At 37.7% G+C, this 27,875-nt stretch overlaps 1 protein-coding gene and 1 long non-coding RNA gene across 2 annotated transcripts in view; one reads left to right on the forward strand and one right to left on the reverse strand.

Moving 5' to 3' along the window:
* LOC110392320 overlaps positions 1–14,525 on the reverse strand; it is a 30,010-nt gene extending 15,485 nt beyond the window's left edge. The window contains exons 1-2 of the long non-coding RNA XR_002434306.1: positions 14,291–14,525; positions 11,207–13,695 (exon numbers count right to left, since the gene is read on the reverse strand). This is a non-coding gene — a long non-coding RNA (uncharacterized LOC110392320). The remainder of the gene's footprint in view (positions 1–11,206; positions 13,696–14,290) is intronic.
* The window catches only part of SEMA3C (semaphorin 3C), a 123,630-nt gene continuing 110,468 nt past the window's right edge, over positions 14,714–27,875 (forward strand). Inside the window, exons 1-2 of the mRNA XM_021384467.1 lie at positions 14,714–15,055; positions 18,098–18,235. Coding sequence (XP_021240142.1) covers positions 18,136–18,235 — 100 coding nt within the window. The 5' untranslated portion in view covers positions 14,714–15,055; positions 18,098–18,135. The remainder of the gene's footprint in view (positions 15,056–18,097; positions 18,236–27,875) is intronic.

Here is a 27,875-nt window from a genome sequence, read left to right on the forward strand (position 1 = left end):
GAGTCATACAATCTTCCAGCAATGATACTATACTGATCAGCATATATGTCATGGTGAAGTTACAGGCTGCAACTTCCCTTACTTTCTGCTGCAAGCTCTGGGATCCAGATCTATTAGCCATTCCAGCTGATACACAGTCAGGTACGCTGTCTACCTTCAATGCCAAGTGACCACCTTTCCTTTGCATGGAAAAGGGAAACCATTGGTGGGTTCTATAGAACAGAGGTAGCTACAGCTATTTTTGTGTTAGCATAAAAATATATTTGGTTAGATCGTTGTCAGCAGTATCATGAATTTTGAGTTTATCCCAGAAGGTTTGTTTGCAAACACTGCTGAAAAAGTCAGCCAAGTTAAATACACTGTATATTCGCCTAATGAACTGAAATAGATTATCATGACAACTATTTCCTTCATGCCTAATTAGCATGCCCTTGCGGGCTCTAAAATCTTACCGGTGCTATTAAGTAACTAAAGGTTTAGTTCTTGCAACTCTTTTCTTGCTGGATAGCATTTCATTATGTGAGCCCTCCATGGACTTCAGGGATGCTGCTGGAGCCCCTCCTCATCACAAATAGCATTTTATCTCAGCATCTGTCATTAGATAGTACTTGTAGGAAGCCTCGTATTTTCTTTGATGGGTGTAAATACACTTAATAAACCTGAAGAAATCTCAGCTTTGGTAAACCAGTGCATCCTTAAGATGCCTGTGCTGTAGGTTGGGAATGTATTTGTGCATGTTTTGGAAAAGGCAGGTGGGCAGGGTGTGAAGTTGTAGGTATGTTCATTATCCTGTCATATTTTGCTCCACTGTTTCAGATTCCGGACTTCTTCGTTTTTCTCATTTCCTCATTTTCTCTGCTTTGCAATTTTTTTTATTTTTATTTTTTATTTTGTACAGTTAGGATATACGAGCATTTGTTTTTTTCCAAAGGTCAGAAATGCCACATTCACTTCCAAACCTATGTCTCTTCTCAAACAGCAGTGCGGTTCAATGGTACCAAATCCAAACTTGTGGGCTAGATGCCTCGTTTAACAAAAGTAACCTGAAACTCTGTAAGCTTTGTATAATGCTAACATCTGCAGTTATTCAGCTGCAGATTATACGCACAAGGCTAGCTCCTAGCTGGTGTAAACAAGGATGGCTTCTCTGAAGTCGATGAGGATTGCCTCCACTTACACAAGCTAAACATATGATATATATTCATTAGTTCACTTGCCTTGTACAAAGTTGGTCAGATTGTCAGTGAGGTACTCATTCATAGACTACCCACGCATATTTTCACTATAAATCACAGCTCTCAATTACAAATTCAAGTATGTATCATTGCTCAGATCACAGATGTGCTGAGACAGTTTCATGTGGTACAAAAGTTCATTGAAACCAACACTGATTCATAGATTTTCTATTTAAAAATGAATCTCAGAAAATTTAACTCTGTTATAGCCATCTTTTTGTGCACAAACCAAACAACTGTGTTGCCTATTCCTGCCATGCTCCACGCCTGCTTAAGAACAGCAAGCACAACTAAAAAACGGAAAAGACAAAGGGGAATAAAGCAGTAGACTTAGAAACAATCATAAAATCATAGACTCACGAAGGTTGAAGAAAAAACCACTAAGATCATCTAGTCCAACCATGAATACATCCCCACCATACTCACTAAACCATGTCCCTCGGTGCCACATCTACTCTTTTCTTGAAAACTTCCAGGGACGGTGACTCCACCTCCCCAAGCAGCTTGCTCCAATTCCTCACCACTTGTTCAGAGAATAATTTTTTTCCTAAATTTCTTCTTCACTACATAGATGGGAATTGTAGAGACAGAGGCAAATTCCACTCACAGGAGCACAGCATAAGGACAGGAGGGGATTGAGGAAAGGACAAACCAACACCAATGTCAAGAAATTGCCCTTAGATATGAGGAAAAACTCTGCTATGAGAGAGCCAAAATGCTGGAGCAGGCTGCTTAGAGGTGGGACTGCCATCCTTAGAGAGTTGCTGGATTCACAGGATATGGAAAAATGTCGTCACTCTCAGAGGGTGGATTTGAGATCAGAGTTGGTCTTGCTTTGAGAGGGAGTTGAATGAGATAAAATCTCTGAAAATCTAAGTCTTGCTGTGATTCTGGAATTTAGTTCAATTCACTTATCAGGTGCCAAAAGTGCTGACAGTTCTAGTGACTGCAGATGAGTAACACCGCATTAACATGAATGTAGTTTACAACAAAACTGGTGCACTCCTTTACGATGCAGATTACATTATATGTTTTAGTATGATATGATATGATGCTGTGATAGATGGTATAATATGTAGTATAATTTATTTCACTGAAACTCTCCCCTCCTCAGCAGATGACATTCTGATTTATCTGTGATGCTCTGATAAAACCTATAGCCTAGGCAGATATTAGGAATAACAAAATACTTTCAGATATTTTCTATGCAATACACACTTCCTGATCCAGTGCACTAGTTTTGACAGCTTGGAAGATTTTGTTTTGTCCTCAGAGACAGATTTCTAAAGAAAATGTAGATTCCAAATAACATGGACCTGAAACAGTATTATAAGAATGGAATATTTTTGTTTCTGTAAACATTAAATGCCAAAGGATTTGAATTGCTTTTGATATTAAAAGTTAAATAACAAAGAGGTTTTGGTTATGGATACTTTTTTTTTTATAATCCACAAATGTTAGGAAAGCATACTTTATTTCTAAAATCTTTAGTGCATATAATCATGACTAGATGTTTTGTTTGTATTTTATACATATATATATATATATACAGAAAGTGAACTTTTCACTCAGAATTCCCTTCAATGTTAATATTTGTGGTTTATTTTTAATATTACCTAAGGTGACATACTGACCTAAAAGGAAAATAAGTAGTAAAAGGAAATACTTTTTTTTTTCCTTTGTTTCCCTCATGTTTGTACATCCTATATAAAAATTAATTCTATTTGGACTGTGTACAGAGGGACATCTGCTCACTGTGTACAACTGCTGATCTGTGTACAAATTCTGTACTCCTCTGTCACAAAAAACTACCAACAACATATAAGGACATCACGTTTTTTACTTAATGTGGTTGTGCAAAGCGAGCATGAAAATAAAATTAAAAAATAATTCTCTTCTGATTGCAATTTACATCACCTTGCACCTGTGAAAACCACCAAACAAGGTGTGAAGTAGTCAGCAGCTAGGGCTGAAATACTTCTTCAGTAACAAAGATGCTTTAAAAAGACCACTGTCTAAAATTAGTTTCTACCACAGGAGAAGAAAATTAACATACTTAAATATTTACAGAGTGAATAAGAATCAACTAGGAAATCAACATGCTCTCTAAGATGTAAATAGAGTCTGACAAACTATTCAGAATGGAAGATGTATTCAACAACTTGAGCCCCATTTTCTTTTCATGCATCTTCCTGAATAGACTTGATTTTTGATAATGTTCTCATTATTCAAAAATATTTTAACCAGTCATTACCCCGTGATGAGGATAAGCAGGAATAAGTCCCAAGGCTGTTTGAGGTGGCTCACAAATATTCATTTGCACTTTAAAAGATTTTTTTCGCATATTAGAATTGTTCTTTGAATGCTCAGAGAGCTTGAAATATGACGGAAAACACTCTTGGTAAATGTTATTTTTCGACAGTAATCTCTTTCATATTTAACTAAGTTGCCAGATTCATGCCTTTTCTTGATTTGAAAGGATGCCTCACAGATACACGGCAAATGTGCAATGCTATTTCAGACAAGGTAGATTTATACAACTTCAAAACCACAGGTTACATTCTGATGCTATTGAATTCTGCTGAAAGCTTCTTAAAGCTCTTCAGTGTTTGCTTTGAGCTACTTAGAGTCATAATGGATTCATTTTAAGGATCCACCTAAAGGCAATATAGGCTTAGGTCAAGTACTGAGAAACATATCCTCTCTGAAAAGTTTCCTATTACTATAGAAAAGTTAGAGAAAGAATGTGCTGAGGGAGTTTTCTTATTTCCTTTTCTGTAGGAGGTAAAGGAACAGCACACAGGAATGGAGGTAAAGCTGTGACACACAGCAATTAATGATCAAAGTCATAGAAAAAAATCTGAAGTATAACTTGAAAACTGTAGACGAAAAAAAAAAATTAAATAAATTCAAAACCTACAGCAGTGAATAGAAAATATTTCCTTTTAATCTCATTTGTTTCTTGACCAGTCCTCACCTGAATAAAGCTACTGTCCTAAAGACAGGCAGAAACAGGAGAATGGGACACCTGAGTACAAGTCTGAAGTATGTAGAAGGCTGCAGATCTCCTTCAGAGCAATGCCACAAAAGAGAGTAAAGGAAAATGTATCCGTTGGCCTATTGAAGCCAATGACTCCTGAAGTGATAACAGATATTTCCTTCTAAGAGAGGAAAAGTAATAGCTCTTTCATACCTGACTACCCTGCTTGTTTTCAAAGACAGTTGTAATGAACTGCCTAAAATAACATTTCATGAACTAGTTCTGTGTTTAAAGTTACTGGCAAAGTACTGAAAAACCTTGAAACCTGTACCTAGTGTATGTTGCCAAGATACAGAATGTTTACGCTAAACAGGGAACTAAAACAACAGAGGGGAAACACTGCCTTTTAACTATTATTGTTAAGAGATAGTGTAAGCCTGTTCCTAATACAAAGGAGAAAATAGCCTGGCAGAAAGTTGCTTGCTCCCAAGTAGGTACAGACACCATTACATTACCATCCACACTCAACTGAATCTTAAAGATGCATTATGCGTTAGGTGCTCAGGATGGAAGTGCCTGCTTTTCAGGCCAGCCATAAGACTTTGCTGCACCTCAATGACCCAGCAGTCACTGCTATAATTTCCTGTTAGTGGCTATTATTTACATGTACCTGAAAACTCCAGTTTGTCATCTATTATTTGAGATCTCCAATTAGATAATTACTAATTATAATATTATAATAATGGTAAATAAACACTATATGATTTTGTTCAGGCAAATAACTGAATCCATTCAAGTGGGTCTACGAGTCATTCCATAGGTGGAGCAAATGCAGCACTCAAGAAAGCTGCCAGTCATGGAGCTTTCTGATTGCCACTTATTCCCAATCAGTATGACAAACACAGTGCTCACGCCTTGCTCAGACTGTACACTGGACTTTATCCCAGCTGTACCATTTCAAATTTTTTCCTGATTAATTTAACAGAAATCTTGGCATTCTTCTTCAAGCAGAAAAAAGGTGGAAAATGTGAGGCTGCAGATGAAGAATTTCATTGATATGATTTCCATTATTTCAATTTCTAATGTCAGGATTTCCAGAACAGATAATGAGGTATCATTGTCTTGGGGAATGTATATAGTTCTTACAAATACATGCAGGCATTAATGAAAATTATTTGTTAGCTCATAACTCAGTGGACTTACTGACTTTACCAGAACAATAACTTTTTTTAGTGAAACTGCTGCAATGGCTTTTCAACTCATTGTGTAATGGCCCTGCAATGAAAAAGTGGGTTGAAATCCAAAGAATTTAAATCTTTCACCTTGTTGTTAATTTCATATTAATTAATAATAATTCATAGAACTACCCAGATGACAAAAAGACTTATATCCAGCTACCACTTCCTTCAAGTAACAGGTTACTGCCGGATCTCTGTGATTCTCCATCATATGTCAATAGGAGAAAAGATCTGACAAGCTGGAGAATATCCCAAACTTATCCAAAATCCATTTGTATTCTCCTTCCCATTTTTTTTTCTACAGTTTTCAGTGATTTAGAGGTAGACATCACGTGATAAATTACATAATTCTCAGAAACAGGACAATGAAATACATCCTCAGTACATGTTTAGTACTATTAATTCAGAAAATGAGGTTCTGAGGAGACTGAGAATTGAAAGAATGCATAAAAGAAGGATAATGCAACCAAATATTGTGTTTGGAGACGTTAGTAACACCTGATAGAACAGGATAAGACACAGACAATGACTACTTGAGATACCCAAAATGTATGGCCATGAAAATACCTGTTCATGAAATGCAGAACTGAAGCTAACATGGTAACAGCTTTTCAGGACTTTGAAAGCCTTTGAGAAGTTTTGTTGTGCCAGAATAAAGAATTTGTATGTTTCTGGGAAACAATCCACCATTCACCAACATTAGCAGAAGTCATGACAGCATGTTTTGGAATCTAACTTCTACCCTAAAATTTCTGGTGCGAAGGGAAGAGAGAACTTTTTTTTCCATGACAAAGCTTCTTCGTGTCTGCATTTTGATACAGTGCATCTCTGCATTCTTTGTTCTCACAGCCAATGTCACTCATCAAAAACTTGTGGATCAGGTTCGAGAATTCATCCCCTCTGTCTCACACATGCTCTCCTTTACATTAGATCTGTTTTCATTATAACATTTTAAATGCCCTTTTTTTTTTTTTTTTGCTGTTTTGCTGCTTGTTTCAAGGGAAGCACCTGAATGCATCTGTAACTTCCACTTGCATGGAGTGCATAAACAAGTGCTTCACATCAGCTCTGCCTCGGCATACTTTCTCAATTGCATCCGCAAGTCAAAACACCAGCTTATGCCTTTGCCTTCTGTGGTAATATCTGAACTGCAGAAGTACTCTGCCTCTTATTTGGCCTTGCATTTTCAGACTAACCAGAAAGAAAATACAAAGACATGGAACTAAACCAGTCTCAGTAACTCATTTAAGGTATTCCTAATTAAAGAGGTCTATATATTTATTACTCATTACTTATTATTATTGGTACATGAGTGTAAAGAATTGCCATTTCTTAGAATATGTGTGTTAACGTTGAGAAGTATTTTCTGTTCTAAGTGCATGAATAGAATCATAGAATCACTCAGGTTGGAAAAGACCTTCAAGACCATCTAGTCCAACCGCAAATAATACTGCAATAATGCCTTCTCATGGCAAAATTTAGAGATTTTTTCCAATGTATTAGTTCTAAGATCATAAACATTATGAATTTATGTTCAGAAAAAAAATACTATCTTGGAAAGAAAAAGAGAAAGAAAAATATGCTGTGCATGATACTATGGTCAAAAACAGTCAGGCTTTTTGTTTTTCTTTATACTTCTTTCACTTCTGCGACATTTGAGTTACAGAAGCACTTTTTTGATAATTAGGGTAAGACACTCATTTCAGTATATTCTGATGAGTTCTTTGCCAATTCCGAAGTTAAAAAATATATAAAGACCATGCATATATTATTCATTGATGTTGACAAGGTCTTCAATGATTTCTGGAAGTGTTTGTAATATAAGTAAACTCTAAGGAATAAACAGACAACATTGTGGCGAAACATTACTGAAAATGTTTATCTTCAATTTCCCAATTCTTTGGAAGTACATTAAGATAAATTTGTACGAAGTGTTTTAAATGTTAAAAATGGCAAATAGAAAAGCTCTTAAGAAATATTTTGTAACTATTCTGTTTTTCTTCTGTTTTTTTTTTTTTCTTCCTCCTAATTGAATTTGAATAATTGACAGTGATTAAACATATAAAGTTATAATAGTGGAGAAGGTACTGTGTTCTGGCTGCCATCCGAGCTATAGACTTTTTTTTGTCTTCTTGACTTAAAACAAAATACTGCTAACAGATTCAAATAAAGATTCAATTAACAGATGTTCCAGAGAGAGGCAGATAAAAAAAAAGATAAATATTTAATGGACTGTTTATATTCTGAGAGAAAAAATTAAATGTAGACTCACTTTAAATTGTGATTCTTTCAATAAGAAGCCAAGAGCAAAATTAAAGTAATAGAAATGTCAGTATGCTAGAAAATTCTTAGACTTATTTCACAATGCTCTATTATATGATGCTGTATTTCTTCTGCATTAGGAGTTCCATAAAGCCTGTGCCGAGTAGACAATTAATAAAATAATAGGCAGAAATCACATTTTAATCTATTATGACAAATAAGATGATAGGGAATATGCTATGACCTATGATTCTTCTCAGCCCTTCTTTTTTAAAGAATAAATTTTGATTTTAAGCTGATGACTTAATGTTGTTTTAAATTAGCCCATATCTGGACTGTCCTAGGGCCTAAAAAAGTACAAAGAAGTCTGCAGACTCTCTCAGACTCCACTGAACACACTCTGATATCATAGGCTTTCACTATCCAAGCCAAGAGTTTGCTCATGCGTTTTAGGCCACATATTCTGGTGAATATAATGGGATGGCTTTCAAGAAAGGATTTGGTGACTAAAATATGATAACTTCTCATTCTGAAAAAGCACTGTTGAAGAGCCTTTCAAAACATCTATTGCATTGATAGTGGAAAATAAAAAGGGGAGAGGAAAGCAGAAGCTCAAGTCCCTGTGAATAACAAGCATCTGGAAAGTATTAAACGAATACCTATGACAAAGGGAGAAAAGCGTTCACATGATCAAGTGTACAGCACAGAACATGACAAAGACTAGAGCTTCCATTTTATCGCCTTTAGGACCTTAGAAGAATGCAGAGGTATCTGTATAACAAAGCAATATAATGATCAAGAGTAGAGCTAAAACATCAATACAATTTCAACTGCATCATGCTGATTCCAGGACAAACTTTGATTCATAGCAAACAATATATCCTTTTAAGAAACAGAAAAGAACACTGCTGGAAGCAGGAATGCCTTCCTTAACACTGAGTCAAGAATTAGAACTTGAACACCATGGTTATCTTGATCTTTTCCCCCTTTTCCTTTATGGAGAGCTTTGGATTTGCATGAAAATTACCACTGCTTACTTAAGAAAAATTAAGAACAGAGATCTAGTTTAAGATCCTGACTCTAGTAACAGCTAGGGTATAATGCAAAAGGAGCTTGAAGAGTAAAGAAAGAAACATCCCTGGGGACTCTGTGTCCTCTGATCCATACACACAGACCCTTGATATCTCCAGGGAACAATGTGCATTATTCAGGTTGTTCCAGACTATGCTCTGTTTAGTATGCACAGATTAAGTTATGATCTTTTTCAGTAGCTTTGCTTTTCTTTCATCTGGAGATAAGTTCTTTAACTTCTCTCTGCATGAGAAAAACTTCCTTAGGAAAGTAGCAGGGACAATGTTCAACAGGACATGTTCAGAGGACAAGGCATTTGCAGAGAGGTCCTTCTGCCCTGCACACTCCTCTTCTAAAGTAACAGTTTTCAGTATCCAGACAACATGCAGTAAGAAATTAGCTAACAAATACCACCAGTACCTTAGTCTGTACTTACAGAGAACAAAATAAATTGAAGACTGCAAGGTGTGCAGTCATTACTTTTCATTTGATGGTGGGAAACAGGACTGGATTGGAATATTATCTGGGACCAGATGGGAGATAGGTAGCTTTCTGTAATAAGGCTTCTGGGACAGGTTTTATATAACCAGGTTTTGTGTTTCAAACCTAAGACGAATGAAACCATAAGCTTTTTTTCTTTTTTCTTTCTTTTTTTTTTTTTTTTTGCCAACCAGTGATTCACGTAATGCTCTATAAACAGTGAAACAGCTGAATCATAGGCAAAAAAGCTACCCTTCCAAAACCTCCTTCCAAAAGTGAGAGGAAGTGATGTGAGCCCTTAAGCATGTAACAACAAATCAAGCACCAGCTGGGGAGTGGCAGCTCACACTGGAAGCTGCCATGACATCCAAGGTGCTGTCACTGGCCTCCTCTATTCGGTATTAATCTCTTCTCCCTAATCCTCCTACCTCTGTTTTCCTGTTTGGTTAAAAAGCTTCTCCACTGCAGCTCCTGTCTTCTCTCCCTGTGGCCTCGTAGATCTCCTCACACCACAAGACCTTCATTCCAAGTTCTCCAACACACAGACAACAAGCACATTATTACATCCTCTATGCACTTGTGTTTGTATTCATAGCTTACTTGGCCTGAAGCCATCCTTACCGCGTCAAGGATCATCCCTTTTCATTCAAGTCTTCCTAATGCATATTCTTATTAATTCACTTATTAAGTCCAAATAATGACAACTTGCTTTATTTGTTAAAAGCTAAAATCCATCTTTGTCTAAGCAGAGCGGCTCCAGTTATATCACTGACCTCATTTAGTCATACTTGCTAAAAGGTGGAAAATCTGACCAAAAGGCTGTGCCTCTCCTACAAACAGCAGTAATGTGGTTGCTTCACTGAAGAGGGATGGCCATGAAGGCCTGGTAGCATACCAGAATCAGCTTACATCTTTTGTACAGACACAGAAGTACTTGTTTGATGATGACCTTAAAGAAATCACAATAGGTCCCTTCCAACTCAAGATATTCTACAATTCTATGACAGAGCTCACTGTGAAGTGCTGGCACAATGACTTCCAGGGAAGCTATTCAGAGCTGTGTCAATCTGACTGGACACAACTGGAGTTTTATCAAAATAAGAGCATGTTTGCCCCTTTCCCAGACACATAATAGTGCTTCATGAATATGGCTTCACTGATCTTGTTCGTAAGTACCATATTTTTCTTAAACTATGAAAAGACAAATTGTCTCCTGCAAATGAACTTTCATTGAGTATAAAGCAGTAAAAAGCAAACTGTTTGGTGAATTCAGTCTGACAGCATATTATTAGTTACATTCCAGAGGTTTTATAAGGCTTTGACCTTTGCGATGAAGCCTCGCTCTTCATGAGCAGTCCTTGTTTGACCCATGTGAATAAGCCCATTGACCAGTCAGGACACATTATGCCTAAAGACCTCACGCCATCTCTGATCATTCAGAAGTATCACCAACAGCTTTAATGTTTCTTGCAATCTCTGGATGATTTGTTGTGAATAAAAATATAAAGCGCAATTCATATTAGCACACCTTCAAAACAAAAATCCAATAGCTTTCCTAAAATAATCTGCTGATGCATTTCACAATTTCTTCAGTTCTTGTTACAGTGGAAGAAGCAAACATGAACTAATTGGATTACCTAATGACTGTGTATTTCTGTAAGGGGATTTGATACTCATACATGAAGACAGAAGAAAGTGAACTTAATACCATTTTCTCTTATCATTTAGAAAATGCACATCACAGTATATGCAATTCTGCTGATTTTTAAATAGGGACTGGATCACATTTGATGGTCACTTTAATATCTTTACTGTATTTTTTTGTATAATAGTTAACATCTGGCCTTGCTTGAGTAATAAGTTTGTGCATGTGTTCAAAGCAGAAACTGGATATTGAACCTCTTGTTAATGACTAGTTATTGCAGATACAGAGAAATTACCTGACTCTTTTCAACCACGCCGTCTTTACCATTCAACCTGTGTCTTAGGAGATTTCTGTCTTCTTCCTCCACCATCTGCATTGCTCTCATCTTTTAAAGCTGTGATCCTTGTGCTCCTACTGCCTCCAATATTTTTTCACTTTTTCAGGAGCTTAAAACCTAAGTGGGGAAGAAAAACACAAACAAAAAACAAAACATAAAAGCCAAACACCAAACCAAAACCTAAAGTAAAAGCTCAGATCTACCCTTGACTTTCTTCTTCCTGGCTTCAGTTAGTGTTTAGGTCTAAAGCTAGGCCTGAGTCCATGAGGATAATTTGTTTGGGTAAGAAGCAAATACCATGCACAGATACAACAAAATCAGCATCTGCTTGTTTTGGCCACGAGTGTTTGCCTGCTCAGATCGCACTGTGGGGTCAGAACTGCTCCAATTCCTAAGCTGAGAGCAAGGGCCTGACTCTGCCCTTGACTTCATGCAGTTATAAAACCCACGTGCACCAAATCAGGAGAAGAAGCAAACCCTACAGCACTCTGCTTGCTTTGTGCATATATCAATAATTAAAAATCAGCTGCAAAGCTGAGCTGAACTTAATTGTCCTCATCCCCATGTTAGCCCGTAAAATACACAGCCTGGAAAGCAAGTGTCTTGCATACTTTTCATTTCACTCATAGGGCTGATTTGTGCCAGTAGATACTGAAACCCCACCTCATGGTTTGGAAAAGTAATTTCCATTCCATGAGTTTTGCTTGAAGCTAATGCATGCTATTAGAAAACATTTGAAGTAAAACTTTAACCATTTCACTCAGCCCAGCTGTGAAGTTCAAACTACTTTTTAAAGTTAATTATCTTGCTCTGACCTGCACATATGCACGTTAAATACAAATAAATCAATATGGCATGCTTATTCATGTCTCAATTTGCTTTTTGTTTTTCAAATTAGCATACTCTTGATTTGCCTAACAGATATACAAGTATGATGGTATCTCACAGATTAAAGTTTTGTGTTTGTCTCTTTGTAGTTCATTTACTATTTTATAAAATCCAAAGTCCTTGAGGGAGTGTCGGAAATCCCCATAATTTTCTTCAGTGTTCCATTCTACCTTTTTATCTCTGATATAGCTAGCACATATGAAAAAGAAACGCAGATAGCCAGATGGCTCCCTGGTATTCATATATACCAAATTACAGACAAATACAAGTGAGTTGAACTAATGCTGTCGTTGATTCATGCCTGAGTATTTTGTTGTCTTTTCCTAAGGATGCCTTATTAGGAACATGTGTTTGTGATCTTAACTACAGAATTTTTCTTCTGAACTTTGAGAAGAAAAAGTAGAACTGTCAAACTTTTTTTTAAAGGCTAAAAAAAGTATTTCGGAAGGATGGTTACAATCACCATAGTTTTCACAGTTGGTTATTTTGTAGTACCATTGTTCTTTTTCTTTGACTGGCACTGCCACCTACTAAAATTCTACTAAAAAAATCTACTTTCAGAGAAGTTATTTGATATATTTGCTTTGTGGTTTTCTGTGCACTCTCCTCTGAATCAGCCTGCACAGACCACAGCAAGAGAGAATACTGAGTTAGCTGATTCACTTCTGCTGCTTGGTGTGGTGATCTCTAATTGCACTTAGTTGTGGGGATTTTCCAAAGCAGACAAGTGACTTCTCCTCTTGCCAGGTTGCTGCTGTCAGACTGAGGCATTTGGACATTAGCACATCGCAAGGATGAGCAGCATCATGTTCACAGCCACACTGCCTGGCCATTGAATGAACAAACTCCCTGGTGGTTTAGTTTAACAGCTCTCAATGGCAGCAAATGTCCATGCATTTTGGCATAGTTTCCTTGTATTGAGCAGAACTAGAACAACAACAGCAAGGATCTGGAGAGTTAGTTCATCTGGTGGCATCAACTAGTTTGTCCTCAAAATGTGATCTGAAGTGAGTAAAGCTTTTTAAAAATTCTATACTCCGTTCTTTTTGGGAATCAGCTGCAAATCTGATGCTTCTCTCCAGAGGAAGAAGTATCCCGTCTTTTCAGGTTCTCTGGGATTATGGATGTGTCATAATGCAGTAGTTTCTTGTTGAAGAAAATACTAATGCTAGGCTGGCACTGAAGCCCGAGGAAGAAGCTTTCTGAACAGTGTGACCCCAACACACATAGGTGAGCTTTTACGAAGTGGCTTGTAGACTGGCCACAGACATCCATCCACATGCATGGACTAAACTTGCCCAGTAAGAGCAGAGTACCTTGGCTACAATGCATTAGTATTATTAGCTGGTTTGGTTAGTAAGGCTATAGACTGTAATAGCTGGGAACAAAGCTGTAACTTGATTGTGTGCACAGATTCACTTTGAGTCCTTGTTTACTTGTTAACGTATTTCTGCCTGTAGGACAAGGCTCCTTAAGTACTCAGAGATGTGCTCCTTTGAAGTACTGCTGCAATAGCACTCAGCTGTGCAGTCCTCAGCTGGATCATTGAACACTTTCTCCTGCAAAGTGGAAATCTTGATTCAGAAGAAGTGTTCATCCCGCAGGTCAAACCAGAACAGAATGTACTCAAAAAAGGAAAAAAATTAGGAAAATCTTTCCACAGGCCTTGGCTACCAAATGGCCTAGAACTCAAATACCACTGTTTGGAACATCCTACAGGCTTTAATGGAGATGTGCTGCAATTCCCATTTTCAAAACATCTTGGTTAAGTTTTCAAAGCTGTCTGCTCCCTGGGAGCACAAACCCCACGAAAATAAAAAAGAACCAAACAACAACAAAACCGGAAAGTCTACAAGAAGCAATAGTTCAGGACCTCAGGCAAAACCGAGCCACTCCCAGTCTCCTAAACCGGGGAAAAGATTCTGAAAGCTTGGGGAAAACCTCCTGGTACAATCAGGAGACTGAGCTACGAATCTAACCGCTGCACTAACGCCTCTTTCTCATATATTTTTTTTTTTTTAATTTTAAGTTTAAAATAGAGGAAATAATTCAGAAAAAAAAAAAAAAGAAATCCCGCTGTCCGGCGCTGGGCATGCCCTGGTTCCCTCCTCCCCACAACCCTGCCTCTTTCCCTCTCTTCACAGTGACATCTACCGGCCTGCCCCGAAGGCTGCCCCGCACCGTCCCGCTCGCAGCCCGGGGCCGCTCTCCCCCGGCCCGGAACCCGCAGCAGCACACCGGCAGTCCCGGGCCGGCCCGCACCACCGAGGGGAAGAAACTTTCCCGGCGAGTTTCCCTCCGGAGAGCTCCGCGACCGCGCGACATACGCGGGTGCGTGCGGGTGGAAGAACTGGAGAACAACCTGCTGCCGCCTCGCTCCCGGGACAAGCCGGGCGCTGCTCTCTCAAAAACCTTTTATTGCGCCGCGAACCCGCCCCGAGTGATCAGGCTGCGCGCCCGCTCTGCGCTGCCAAGCGGAGCCTAGGGCGGGCGGGCCGGCGGCTCCGCGCTCTGTGGGGTGTGGCTTCGGCATTATTTATGAGCTCCAGCCCCTATTTGCTCAGCTAATGATGCACCGCCGTGCCTCGCCTCTCAGCGCGGCGGCGAGGGCCGGGCAGCGCTGTAACTGGAAACCGGAGCCTTCACCGTCACCGCGCGGCCACTTTCCATTCACTTCTAGGTGCTTCATTGAGGGCTGGGGAGAAGCGCTCCCGGTGCCTTAAGGATTATTTTACAAAGGAACTGGGAGTACCTTTGCAACCACGAGGAAGAGAGACTTTTCTTTATGTGTTTTTATTTTATTTCCCCTCCCCACCGTGAGCCAGGTTTGGAATTAAAACGTTCTGGTAACAGGAGTGGAGCCCATAAACTGATAGAAACCAGATAGAAATCTGTATTACTGGTTCCTCCAATAGCTGGGTAAGCATGATTGAAAGTTCTCTTTCTCTGCTGTAATAAATGTGAAATGTGTTTGATAATTGAATTTTCCTACTGTTCACAGATAGTTAAAGTAATATTTTCTGGACTAGCATAGTCTGGATTTGAGGTTTTCCTTTTTATTCCTTTCTTTCTTTCTTTTTCTTCTGGTGAACGATTTTCCTTATGGGATGTCAGGGTGAGAGTGAGGCTGCAGCAGATGACACCTGTGCGGCGCTTACAGCAAAGCTGCGTAATACTTTCCAAAGCAAAGCAGTGTGCTGGAAGCCACCTCTCTGACAGGAAAGCTTCAGCGCTCCAGTAGTGCTTTGCTGGTTTGTTTGCAGCTTGAGTAGGGTCCAACAGCAAACATAGACAGTAATGGAATTAGATATTGCTTTTTGTCTGTCCTAAAAGATTATTTAAGAGGACTTGAAAAGATTTGAGGTCTGTGTGCTGTCAGCACAGATCATGTGCACGGGACATGCTGAATATAGTATCATGACTTACTGAGATAAATTCAGAGCTGGGATATAAGCCCAAATAGAGATTCAAACCTGCAGTGAGTTTCTGCTTAGTTACTAGGTGTGTAAAATCTCTGAAATCTAACATATTGCCATTAGGTTACTGACATGTCAGGCACCCTGAGACACCTTTGTGGCATGGTATGCATTTATTATTTATGTGTCTAACAGCTGGGTAGGAACCATGCTGCTTACGGTCTCAGTCTTAAATTTGCCTGTCACTTCTGTGTGAATGGTGAAGATGTATGATTTGAGCAATGAAATGTAGTAATGTTTCACTCCTGTAGCTGATTGCACCGGAGTTGGCAGGAGGCATAAGAGTGGGAGGGAGAGACTGCTGAAAGGTTTATTTTTTATTAGTATTATTTCTTACAGTATCATTTAAGGGAAGAGAGAAAGCCACATGCTTGTTCCTCGGACTTTTCATCTCTGTTGCAAAGAAAGCAAAGTGCTACTACTGTAAAATACTAATCCCATTGCATCTGTTAAATTACATGTTCAGTGTGATTGGCTATTTGTTTTGGCCTGACAAAGCAATCTTATCAGGATTTACTGGCCTTTCTCTCTTAGAAGAGGGCTAAGTTAAAGAGTATCCCATGGGCTGGTTGCAAGGTTTTGAATTTAGAGCCCACAAAGCAGCATTAATGTTGGAGTTCACAAAGCTTGTTTAATAATTATTCTTGGCTAAACTCTTCAGCTATCATTTTATTAGTGAACAGACCTTTAGAAATAATTTGGAAGTGGGCCATAATGGATATGTTTCTTTTGTAGACCAAATCTGTGACTGGAAAATTTCTGACACTAGTGTTTTTGTCAGTTAGCAGAGTGGTAGCATCACCTGGTCTGAATGCACTTCTCAGTACTCCAGAGCTAACTGGGCAAGGCATGGTACATTGTGGGCTACAGAGCTGTACCCTCCTGCACGCTCTCTTCATCCCACACCAACTTAGTGTAAACGTCTAATGCAGAAATAAGCCTTTAAAAATGAATTACACTACGTGGATAGGGAATGACAGAGCTGGTAATAAGATACAGAGCTTTTACCTCTTAGTGATGTGGATCCAGCCCGAACTTGTGCTGACCTAAAGTAATTCCTGCCTGACAGATGGTTCCTGCCATGATAGGATGGTTACAGCCAGTTCTTTTACAAAAGGTGTGAATCTCAGAAGAGACTCAGTGAACAAAGATGTAGAAATACTATCTTCCACTGGAGGGACTGCAGTGCTAGAGCTGAGGTAAAGAAGTGTAAAGTGATTGCACAAACAACAACACTCATTAAAGAAATATATAGACTTCAAAGGTATCTTCTGGCCTTTGGACTTGTGTCCTTCAAGGTACTGCTGTTTTCCATAGAACTAAATATATCACCTGATCAACCAATAGGTGTTGTCCAGTAGAAAGGCTGTTGATGCCAAAAAGAAAATTTTATATATATATTACATATAATATATATATATGAAGAAAACTAATCTGAGCTGAAGAACGTCATTGACACCATGATCAAAGTTGTTCTCATAGGTAAAATAAAATCTGAACTTCACAGTTTTTGGAGAGATGCAGTTTATGAGTGTCATAGTTGCACAGTATTCAGTTACTAATATTTGGGTTTTATGGGTCTAGTCCAAAGTCAACTGGAATTGGTAGGAAGTGACACTGACTCCAGCGAGCTCAAGCCCATTATGAGTCTTCCTGACCTATGAAATGGTGCAGATTTGTTTTGGATTGTTTACTGTTCTCTGAAGAGCTCAGTATTCTCAACAGCTTCACCCTATAAAGTGAATGTAGATTCAGCAGATGTATAGGAGGAGTAGCCCAAGTATCAAGTGTTTACATGCTATCCAACACAGGGCAGTTCTAGTGCTCTGTAAAAGTCTAAGAGAGAAATTAAATATCCCAAAAGAAGCTAGTCCAAAAAGCAAATGTTGATTAATAGTTTCAAGCATGTTGAAATACTTTTGGTTTCAATGCTTTTGAGATTAGTGTCGTACATATTCAGGATTTCATCTTAAAAGAGGGTACAGAGGGCTATTAGAGCACTCAACTCAAAGCTCATTTCCAAACACCTTTGATTTCAAATGTTTAAAAAAAAAAAAAAAGAGATCAAATATGATGTTAACTAAGGAGAGAGGTCTAAAAATATCAGCCAGCTTTTCATTCGTGAAACTTTATCTCCTGTCCTTGCTTTGCTCTGCCTTGACATTTAGTATAATTATTTTTCCAGCAGGTGGAATTGTCTTTATTTAAATAATCTGAATCTAGTGCTGTAGTCTTCTGTAGCCAAAACTAAGGCTCTGCAGGTTCATACTAACAGCAGAGAGCTCTCATTATGCCAGCACAGAACACAGCTGGAGAAAACCATTTTCAGATCTGTAAAGAAAAAAACAGAAGTGCTCTACCTCCTTCATATTATCATATATTATGGCATCAGATGGCAGAGCATTTTAGCACAGATTGTTCTGTAGTGCTGTCTTTGCTCCACAAAATTGTGTAACAACATGCATGCCAATTCTGTTTCTTTCAGGTTTCATTTCTTGGATATTAAGTTGCAAATCTGAAGAGATGGCACTTGCACTGCACCTGGTGATTGGGATATTTATTTACTTTAGCAGTGTGAAAGGATCTTCCCAGCCTCAAGCAAGGGTGTTTTTAACATTTAATGGTAAGAAAGAAGATAAACTTCTTGTGTTATGATTGAACGTTTTCTTCTCCACCTTCAGTTCAATAACTAAGTAGAAATTGTCTATTTAGTCTGTGTCCACAATTACTATTTTTGGTTTGTGTTGTTGAGGTACCTGTCAGTCTAAATGTGATTCTCGCCTGAAATTCATTGCTACTATGCATACACAAATAATAATACATTTATTTATTTAAAATTTATAATGACTTAGTAACAGCTGAAGATTTTATTTATTTGTCTTTGGAAAGACAATGTACGTGAGGTACATGTCATGTAATAGAAACCATTAATAAGTTTAGTTGCTTTTAGTTGGTGCCAAGATTTACACTCTGAAAATGAAGCTGCTTGAAGGTTGACTAAGATAGTTTGCAAGACAGAGTCCTCTGGCAACACAGTGATTTTCGCACACTTCATAAAATGTGTTGAGTGTACTTAGCATTTTACAATTATGGATGCCTGCATTCTGTAAACAAGTAATTGAAATAATTGTTTTCAAAAGAAATGTGTGTTTATTTCTGAAGTGATGAGCAACACCTTATTAATCCAATTACTTCAATATTACTTTAATAGCAAGGTAGCTTATTCTAGCATTTAGCCCTCGCTTAAATGCTGATTTTAGCCATCATGTGGTACTTTAGCCACCACTTGAGAATGTATGTATTGAGAATGTACTGGCTTACCAGTTTTGTTAAATTTGAGCAGAATTTGTTGCTAAATTCGAAGGCATTTGCTTTCCTCAACCTTTTCCATTTTCTGGGATTGTCTTCAAGGCATGGTGGCTCACTGTTCTCCGTGTTGATAGGGTCTACTCAGATGAGCTGTATGGTTTGAAAGCGTGAGGCTGGCCTGCAGCTGCCATGCCCTGCCATGGGCATAGTCTGCATGCTCTGATCAATCTTTGAAGTACCATTTTGACAATCACTATAGTTAGGAAGCAATTCAAACTGCTATTCACAGCAACAGTTATAACTATGTGCTGTTGGGTCAGAGAGGTATTGGAATGAGACCTGCCAAGTTAGACCTTCTGCAAATGTGAAATAGACTGAATAACTGCAAGGTGTTTTATGTTGTAAGCGTAGGGCTCTAAGTGTTTGAGCTCAGTGCTCAAATGTTTAACCATGCTGACTGGCATAGTTCCAGTAAAGGCAATGGTAAAACTGATGTTCCAAGAGGGAGCTGCCAAATGAAGAAGCAGGTGGGAATTTCCTTTCTTTGTGGAAGTAATGGTGATTTAATATAGATGATACTGATTCTACACAGCTCAATCCAGAAGCAAATTTGGACATGATTATGTGCTGCACTTGCAGGCTTGTCACAGTTATATAAGGCAGGCTGGTTCAGAGCTGCACATTCTGTCCACAGTAGCCTTGACAGTAATCTAGGTTTCCCCTGATCTCCCTTTGGAGTGTGGGGTAGGAAGCGCTCAGGTTTTTCCCATTCAATTTTGTGAAAGAATTGTAATAATGGGCAAGTGTTTTTAGCCTGGGTAGTGTCACCCGTAGGAGGGGGGAAAAAAAAAGTTTAGGGATTCAGGAAAAAAATAATGACCAGGTAAAGTGAAACCTTCGTTTGTCCTGATTTGAAAGGAGATTGTCCCTCCTTCCTCTGAAACGAGCTGTGTCAGCTCTGTGTCACAGAGGGGTGCATTGATTACAGATTAATCCTAGAATATCTTATACACGAGTTGCATGGTTTGTTCCATGTCCTTGTTTTTTTTAAAGCAATGCTTTGCATGAGTAGAACTGAGAATCTTTTTCAGTGAAAGTAGTAAGTGTTACCTAGATCTAGTGATACTTTCTGATTATCTTAAAATGGACATTTAAATTTCCCCAATACTTATTTCAGCATTCAGACTTTTTCCAAAAATGTGTGTATATATATTAAAATCATTTTTTTAAATGGACCTGTCAAAGACATAGAAGTAAGAAATTACATAGGCATTTTATAACATGTCAAGTAATGTCCGAAATATAAGACTGATCTTTTCATACAATATAAAAACAGTAAGTTTATTTTTTAAACCTGATTTCCATAAGGTAAAGAAGAATTTTCATTACGTGAAATGAGAGTTCACAGGTTCTTGTGTACAACAAGATAATGGTCCTACCAGTAGTAAGAGCTGCTGTTCTTTAAATCTTTATTTACAGAGATAGTAAAATAAGAGGAAAAAGGTAAAACACTGCATTGTTCTTTTGCTAAATGTGATAACAGTCTTTCTGTATAAGTGGCTTCATAGTTTATTTTTTCTAAATCACAATGAAATATCAAGTTATTGGCTGTCTCCACGTCCTGAGAAGTTGTCAGGTTTTTATGGAGAATTGTCACTCTTTTAAAGTTCATCATTTGAAAATAAAACTATAATTAGGGCTCCTTATGTTTTAAATGACATTAGACAATAAAGACAAGTCATTCAAGCTTAGGATACTTACATGATATTTTTCAAGTTCTGAATTGGATTTGGCTTAGTGTCAGTAATTACAGTGCTTAAGTTTTGGGGGTAGAATGTGTACAGGAGGAGAAAATGAGTGATGCTTTTCAAAGCTAACCTGCTCCTTCAGGATCAAGTCAATTGAGCTTATTCACATCACAGCATTTCTCATGGGAAAATCCAGCAAGTATCTTGACCTATTCTGTTGTTCATCAAGAAAGATAAAAATGTGAATCGTTTGAATCATGGGCTGCTTTCTCTTTGCCATCTACTTCATTAAGAATCAACTGTAATTAAAAAGTAAGCCTGGGTAATACCTCAAGAGCCTGATAATAGGGATTTTGCAATTAACTTCAATGGGTGAAGGACTGCAACCCTAATTTCTATTTTTGAAATCAAAAGCTTAGCCTCTTGTCTAATTAAAATGTAGTTCATGACTTAGCTGAGATTGTTAAATGTACGTCTGACATGAGTGTGGAACTTACTGCTGTCTGCACCCTGAGAGTCTTGAAAATTCCTGTGTCATGCAGAGCTCCTAGGCCTGATTTTGTTTGCACTGTGCATAGCCGTTCACTCAGATAAAAGAAAAAGTCAGCCTGGAGCTGAGCTGCATGCTTTGCACAGGTATATGTGGTTACATTCAGCACCAGACCTATAGAGAATCAGGTGACGGGATTCTCAGTTTGCTTGGAGTGATTTACCATAACTTAATTGGCCTGTTTAACTGTAATGGCTCAGGCCATCAATTTTGTGCTACATCTGACGAGCTGCTTCAGTCGTAGAAAGGTGGCTCCAGCTTTTTCTGGTTCTTAAATTGCAAAGATGTGAAGCCTGTTGTGCAGCAGCTGCAATAGTGTTGGAATTGTTTGTTGGGTTACCATTGAGCATGTGGGAGCTGGGGAACCGGCGATAGGGAAGGACTCAGCACATGTCCCTACACCATTCCTCCTCCTCTTACCTCTTCTAGCTTCTTGCCCCTTAATAGATCTTCCCTAATCTAGTTAAATCGTGCATCATAATGTAAAGAACCATAATTTATTTTCTCCTCATAGCAAATGACTTACCTTATATGTTTATGAACTATCAAGCATCATGCCTGCTATTTCTCAAATTACACGCATTTCTCTTTGTTACTACATGTTTCTGAACAGATAATTGGGAGCTGATTCTTTCAGTCTCTATAGCGTCAAGCCTTTCTCAAGGCTGGTGGGAGTATTATCATAATAACAGTAGAGTTATGAGATGCCAGGATAGTGTCAAACTTTCATTTTTATTCTAGCTGCCATTTACATTTTCGACCTTACTGCAACCCTAATGTGAGCTGGGCTGTGCCGTTTTAACATAAGGTTCTGAATCTGTCAAAGTATTTCCTCTACTTATTTTTGAAAATATATTCAAGCACATCTTTGAACTCTGAATTTATATGGAGACTCAAAATCAAGTGATAATTTCACAGTTTACTGGGAACGTTTCATGCATTCCTACCTAAAATATCTGGCCAAGCAGATATTTCCCATGCAGATTCTCCCATTGTCTACCATGAAAATTCCATAAGACGAGCGGATCAAGGCTAATTTGCAGACGGTTTTGTTTCTCTTTTTGTCATAAAATTACTAGAACACGTAAAGCACTTTTAAGAAAGTATCAGTCAGCTTCATTAATGACAATTAAAAAGCATAAAATGTCACCAGAGCAACAGCAGCACACATTCAACTGTCAACATATTTAAAAAGATTTAATGCAACCCCTGTGGTTACCCTCAAGGAGAAATAAAGGAACTGAGAACCGTTTTCTGTGAGCTCTTGAGCAACAGCAGTACAACTTGTTTTTAAACAATCCCTCATTGTAATGTTAATGTTACCACAGTTAATAAAAAGTTCATTTATTATTTGGTGGACTTTGTGCTGATGACATTCCAGTAGGCAATGTTTTTTGCTTAAACAGTTGATTGAATATTTGGTGGTGTCTGTGGAATAAAAGCTACTTGCAAAATGAAGTAAAAGAGTAGTGCTGGTTTTGGTGTTTTTTTGGTTTTGTTTTTTTTTTGAGAAGAAAGAAAAGCAAAATATTGGGGGTTTTTTTGTTACTTTTTTCAGAACTCACCTAGAAATCTATTGAATGTATTTTTAGTGGCATAATATGTAGCAAATTGTGGGTCACATTTTCTCAGAAATGACTGAGTTGTGGCTTTCACAGCTTAATAGATCTTAAATGATGCCGATTTACAAAGAGCTGAGCACCATCCATGTGAAAACTCAATTCAGTTGTTTCACAATGGAGATCTAAAAATTTAACTAATTCTTGAATTTTGTCAACTAAAAATCTTCTCTTTAGTAGTGAAGTTGGTATTATTACACTTGGTATAACTGACAACTAAATCATTGGTTGTTATCAAAGACAAGTAATTTACAAATTACAATCGGAGGGTAGCTTTTAGATCTTTGTTTTCTCTGTATACAGGTTTTTTTACTGTTACAAATCAACAGATGGAGACATAATAAAATGAATCTTGCGTATAAAATGACATATTTGAATCAGCTATGAATTAAATGTAACATACAATATTTTTTAAGAGATATTAAAGGTAGTATGGGATAAAAGCATGACTCATTAAACTCTCCCTAGAGTTTAATGGGTAGAGAGCCCATTGCCACATAAGCATTAACCCTGATTTTTTTCATGCTAACTCTTGGTCAGCAGCAGTGCAATTGACTTGGCTTCTCTGCCACTGTTGAAAGAGTGTGAGAAGAAAATGTATTCTATTGTTTCTGTGTCCAGAGTTAGATTGTATGTGCTGTGACTTGTGAAAACTCTTGTAATAAAGCTGAAATCACAGGCGATGTTTGGCCTGTTGATTGTAGGTTCTCTGAAGTCACTAAAAGTATCCTCATAGGACAACGTAAATAAGAACATGGTCTACTAGGTAATTAATTATCAGGCCCCAGATTTAAGGGAAAAGTTTATTAATGTAATCCTACTCTTGGATGAACTAGTCATCTAAACTTTACAAAGTCTGACAAGACATGACTGTTCCTTGCATGCTAGAAAGCCTGAGAACTTGTTTACTCCTTTAATCTCTACCTTTTTCCCAGCTCATTCAATTTGACAAGTATCTGAACCATCACCTTATTTGATTTTTAGTGTAGAAAAATCATAACTTTCTTAGAGGATTTTTACAGATTCGGTGCATCATTAGCTGTCTCTACTTTTCATAGAAGAAATAGCTATCTTGGACAATTCCACTGTCTTCTTGTTACATTTTTTCCTTGTGTTGTGTGTCTCAAGCAAATGCTAAAGTCTCTACATAGACTTATTGCCGTAATTATACAACACATCTTTTATGTTTAAAAAACTGCAACGAGAGGAAAAAATGTCCTAGACATTTCTAATACCCCATCTTTTTCAGAATTGTAGGGGTATCAGTAATAAGAGCTTCTCTGTGAGCCGTTTCTGTACTGGATGAGTTCACAGTGCTCTTTGATATGTGTTGTTGCACAAGCCTTTTTGTGTATCAGATATAATTAGTGACGTGACTAACAATTACCCATTTTATTGAAGTGCGGTGTCTGAGATCCTGGCATGAATAAATACATAGACCAAGACCTTATCCTGTCGCTTGAACTGGCTGTTCCCTCAACATGTGTATTTTGTTCCTTTTGGCACCATCTTTTGAGTGTTCTCAGTTACACTCCTCAATAAAAAGACTAGGCACTTTTTTGGGGTAAAGGCTTTTGATAAGGACAGTTTTCCATTTCCCAGTGTACTGTCTCATTTTACATTCAGATTGTTGTGGCTGCAGCAGGCATCAGGTTAAAAGAAGGTTCTGTGTTTTCCCCTCTTCATCCAGTTACTGAGCTGGGGCCTCAGAGATGCACCTGAGGTGTGAAAAGTACTTCATTACCTGCATGAATCAGAAGTTCTGACACCTCACTGTGTGCAAATAAAGATAAGTGTGTCTTTCTAGTAATGAAATGGAAGATAGTGATTAATGAAGGGCTTACACTGTTAATTCTCCCTCCCTTCCCTTCATACATCCATCCTTATTCTGTTCAAAGTTGTTGCAGTTAGAGTTTGTATGAGAAAACACTTTGCATTTGCATCACGATTTCATCCATCACTGACATGAATTCTCTGGAAAGCAGAAATCCTGCTTGTTGATATACTGGAACTAAGACTCTGGTACCATGGCAGAATGAAGATAAGGAGTGATAGCTCTGCCTCTCCCATGAAACCACCCTTTTTCTGGAGGCAGGACCATCATGCCCTTTAGATAAATCCATTTTTCTCCTTGTTCTTGTAAATATAAGGATAACTTTCTCTCCTTGAGAAAAGAATCTCTTGCTCCTTTTGTGGATAAGGTTGGTGGAGGTCATGTGTCTCCATTTGAGAAACAGCTAGTATATGGGATGTTCCCAACTGCTTCTCTTATACAACAAATCAGTTATATGTGCAAAAGTGTATTTTATGACTGCTCTTCCACAATTAGTACCCCAGATTACACATAGGTTAATTTCAGAAACGCAGTATAAATATTTTAAGTAAAGAACTTAAAATAATTATATGTTCGAAGACAGGGATAAAAACAAGAGACAACATTTTCAAAAGCTGTCCTGCTACCATCATACGTTTTGTCTACAAGAAACTGCAATACAGGATAGTTCATCATTATCTGAAACAAATATTCTTCTGTCCCCCACCCCTCCTCCATCCAGCCAGCTTGATAGAAAAATCTCCAGAACAGCACTCCATCAGTGCACAGCTCCTGTAAACCATCAAATCACCATGAGATGAGAAGTTGGTCTATGAGAATCCTTCAGGGCTAAGTTCTCTCAAAAATAGAATTTGGCCACCGTCTCAGGATGTAACGCTTCCTTGCTCTTCTGAAGTGTGATATAACGTCTTTAATGAGCTCAGTTAGCTTCAGGAAGGAAGAAGGGTTGGTTGTTTTTTTTATTATTATTATCATTTGGGGTCTGTAAGGAGATACCTCATATAAAAACATACCTTATTTTTATGAGAAGATTTTACTTCTAGTACAAATCTCAAGTGCAAATATGATGTTTGGAAATGCAACATGTAGAAACAGTTTGGAATGAATATCCAGACTTTTGAACTGTCTGCTTAATCTTGCTTACTGCTCTGGGATAAATGATTGCTTCACCTAAATTATCTTTTAGATTATGAATGAGGAGACATCACAGTCACCTTGGGTTGCCAAGTTGCTTAATGGAAAAACAAAATGTCTCTTGGCAATTATTTAAAGAAAAAAGAAAAAATGTCAAAAGGAATCTGAAGCCAAATTCTTTAATTAAAGGAATCATTTTCAGTCATTAAAAGGGTCAGATTGGCATACCGAGATGAAGAAAAAGGAATCTTTAGTCACACAGTAAATGTGTGACCTTAAAACTTTCAGCTGTCTTCCATATCGTATCATTTTACTATTTCCTTTGCAATTTCATAGTTCCTCTGTGTGATGACATTACTTTACAAATGCAACTGAAAAAAAAAAAGTCTTGTATATCTTTCTCTAACAGAAGTGACCTTCCACAGTCACCTGTTCTGCTGATCAGTTGTTGTTTCTTAGGTTTTTTCCTTTGCTTTTTAATATCATTTGCCTTTACCTTTCTTAATGAAAAATGTGTTTGCTTTTAAAAACTTCAAGTTAAGCAGAATAAATCAATTTCTGTCAGCAATTGGGCAAATATTTTCCCTCTTTTAACATTTTTGTAAATCAGGTTATACATCTCAGCCACCTAGCTTAAAGGAGCTGCAGTGTTAGATTTACAGGGACAAAGGAAATATATATCGGGCAAGTGTCTGACTGCAATTCAGTGAGTGGGAATTATGAGGTTCATTTTCTTTTCTTCTCACGTAACAGACCAAGAAGGTAAAGTTTTGAATGACAGTAGAAGATAAATTTCACAGCATATATGTACACAAAGATTAATAGCACAACAGAAAATAAAGAGGGAAAAGCAGTAGGATAGATGTATTCATAATCCTGAAATAGGTTGTCTTTAAAGCAAAAAAGGTATGTGTATTCAAAGCAACATACATACACGCCTCAGTATATATGACGTTTTCTGTTTTTTATCCCAAATGTTTGTGTGAACCTAAAACTGACAGAGAAACTCCTTGAAAACAATTATTGATCTCAGAAGTGAACAAGATTGGAATTTCCTTGTCCTCTACTGAGCCCCAGCTATTCAGGAATTAAACGTGTTTTCTTTGGAATTGCTACTCACATTTTGACTTTTCTGGTGCGTTTTAGAGGCACAGAATAGTTCATAACACATTCAGTTTTCTGTTGTTTAGAATTTCCAGCTCTTCTGAAATAACCAGCCTGCATACCTGCCATTGCAGTTCAGTGAGACTGTCTCTGTGTTAAAATGTTGAGTGTTCTTACAAGCCACAAGATCAAACTAGTACACAAAAACGTAAACACTTACATCTTCAGAATAGCACTTTCCGTTTTTTTAATATCAACCAATTAAGAGGTTATTTTCAAGGAGAGGCCTGGCATTTTTTCAAAAATTTACTTTTTGAGGCCTGAAAAGGATTTAGTTGGCATGGAGAACTGATCCTGGGCTTAAACTTTTTGATGGCTTCAATGTGAACACAGCTGGAATTTTTTAAGCGGATTCTGTTAAAAACCCACTTCCTTCCACTGTTGAAAATAATGCACCATCTTTTTTTTTCCCCCTAAAGCAGATAAACCTGTAGCAAAGACAAAAGACTTTAAAGGCCTTGTGAGGTATTTTGTTGCATTTTGTGTTAAAGAAATAAAGCTATGCATGCTTGACAGTAAAATATGAGAAGGAGTATGTCTGTAAATTCATTACTTCAGATTTAATATCATCTTTATAGTTTTACTAAGTCCCTTTATAGTGAGAAGTGTGCCAGTCATTCATTTTTCCTGTAGCAATCTTGTTTTCCTTATGGATGCTTGTAAATGGATACTTCAAAATTAATTTTTAAAAGTACAGTAGAAGAAGAATCAGATGTCAGTGATCTTTATTTCACTGGATGTTTTTCAAACTCCTTCTCTACCATTTCCTGAACTTGAGTACCTAAATGCGTTCTTAAGCTCACACAGGCAGCTGAAAGCCTATTCCTGAAGTGGTAAAACTGCATGAAACTACAAAAATCATTTGAAACTTTCAGATGTGGTCAAGTATGTCACTGTCTGCGCTG

The sequence above is a fragment of the Numida meleagris genome, chromosome 1, assembly GCF_002078875.1.
Source record: "Numida meleagris isolate 19003 breed g44 Domestic line chromosome 1, NumMel1.0, whole genome shotgun sequence".
Classification (NCBI taxonomy): Eukaryota; Metazoa; Chordata; class Aves; order Galliformes; family Numididae; genus Numida; species Numida meleagris.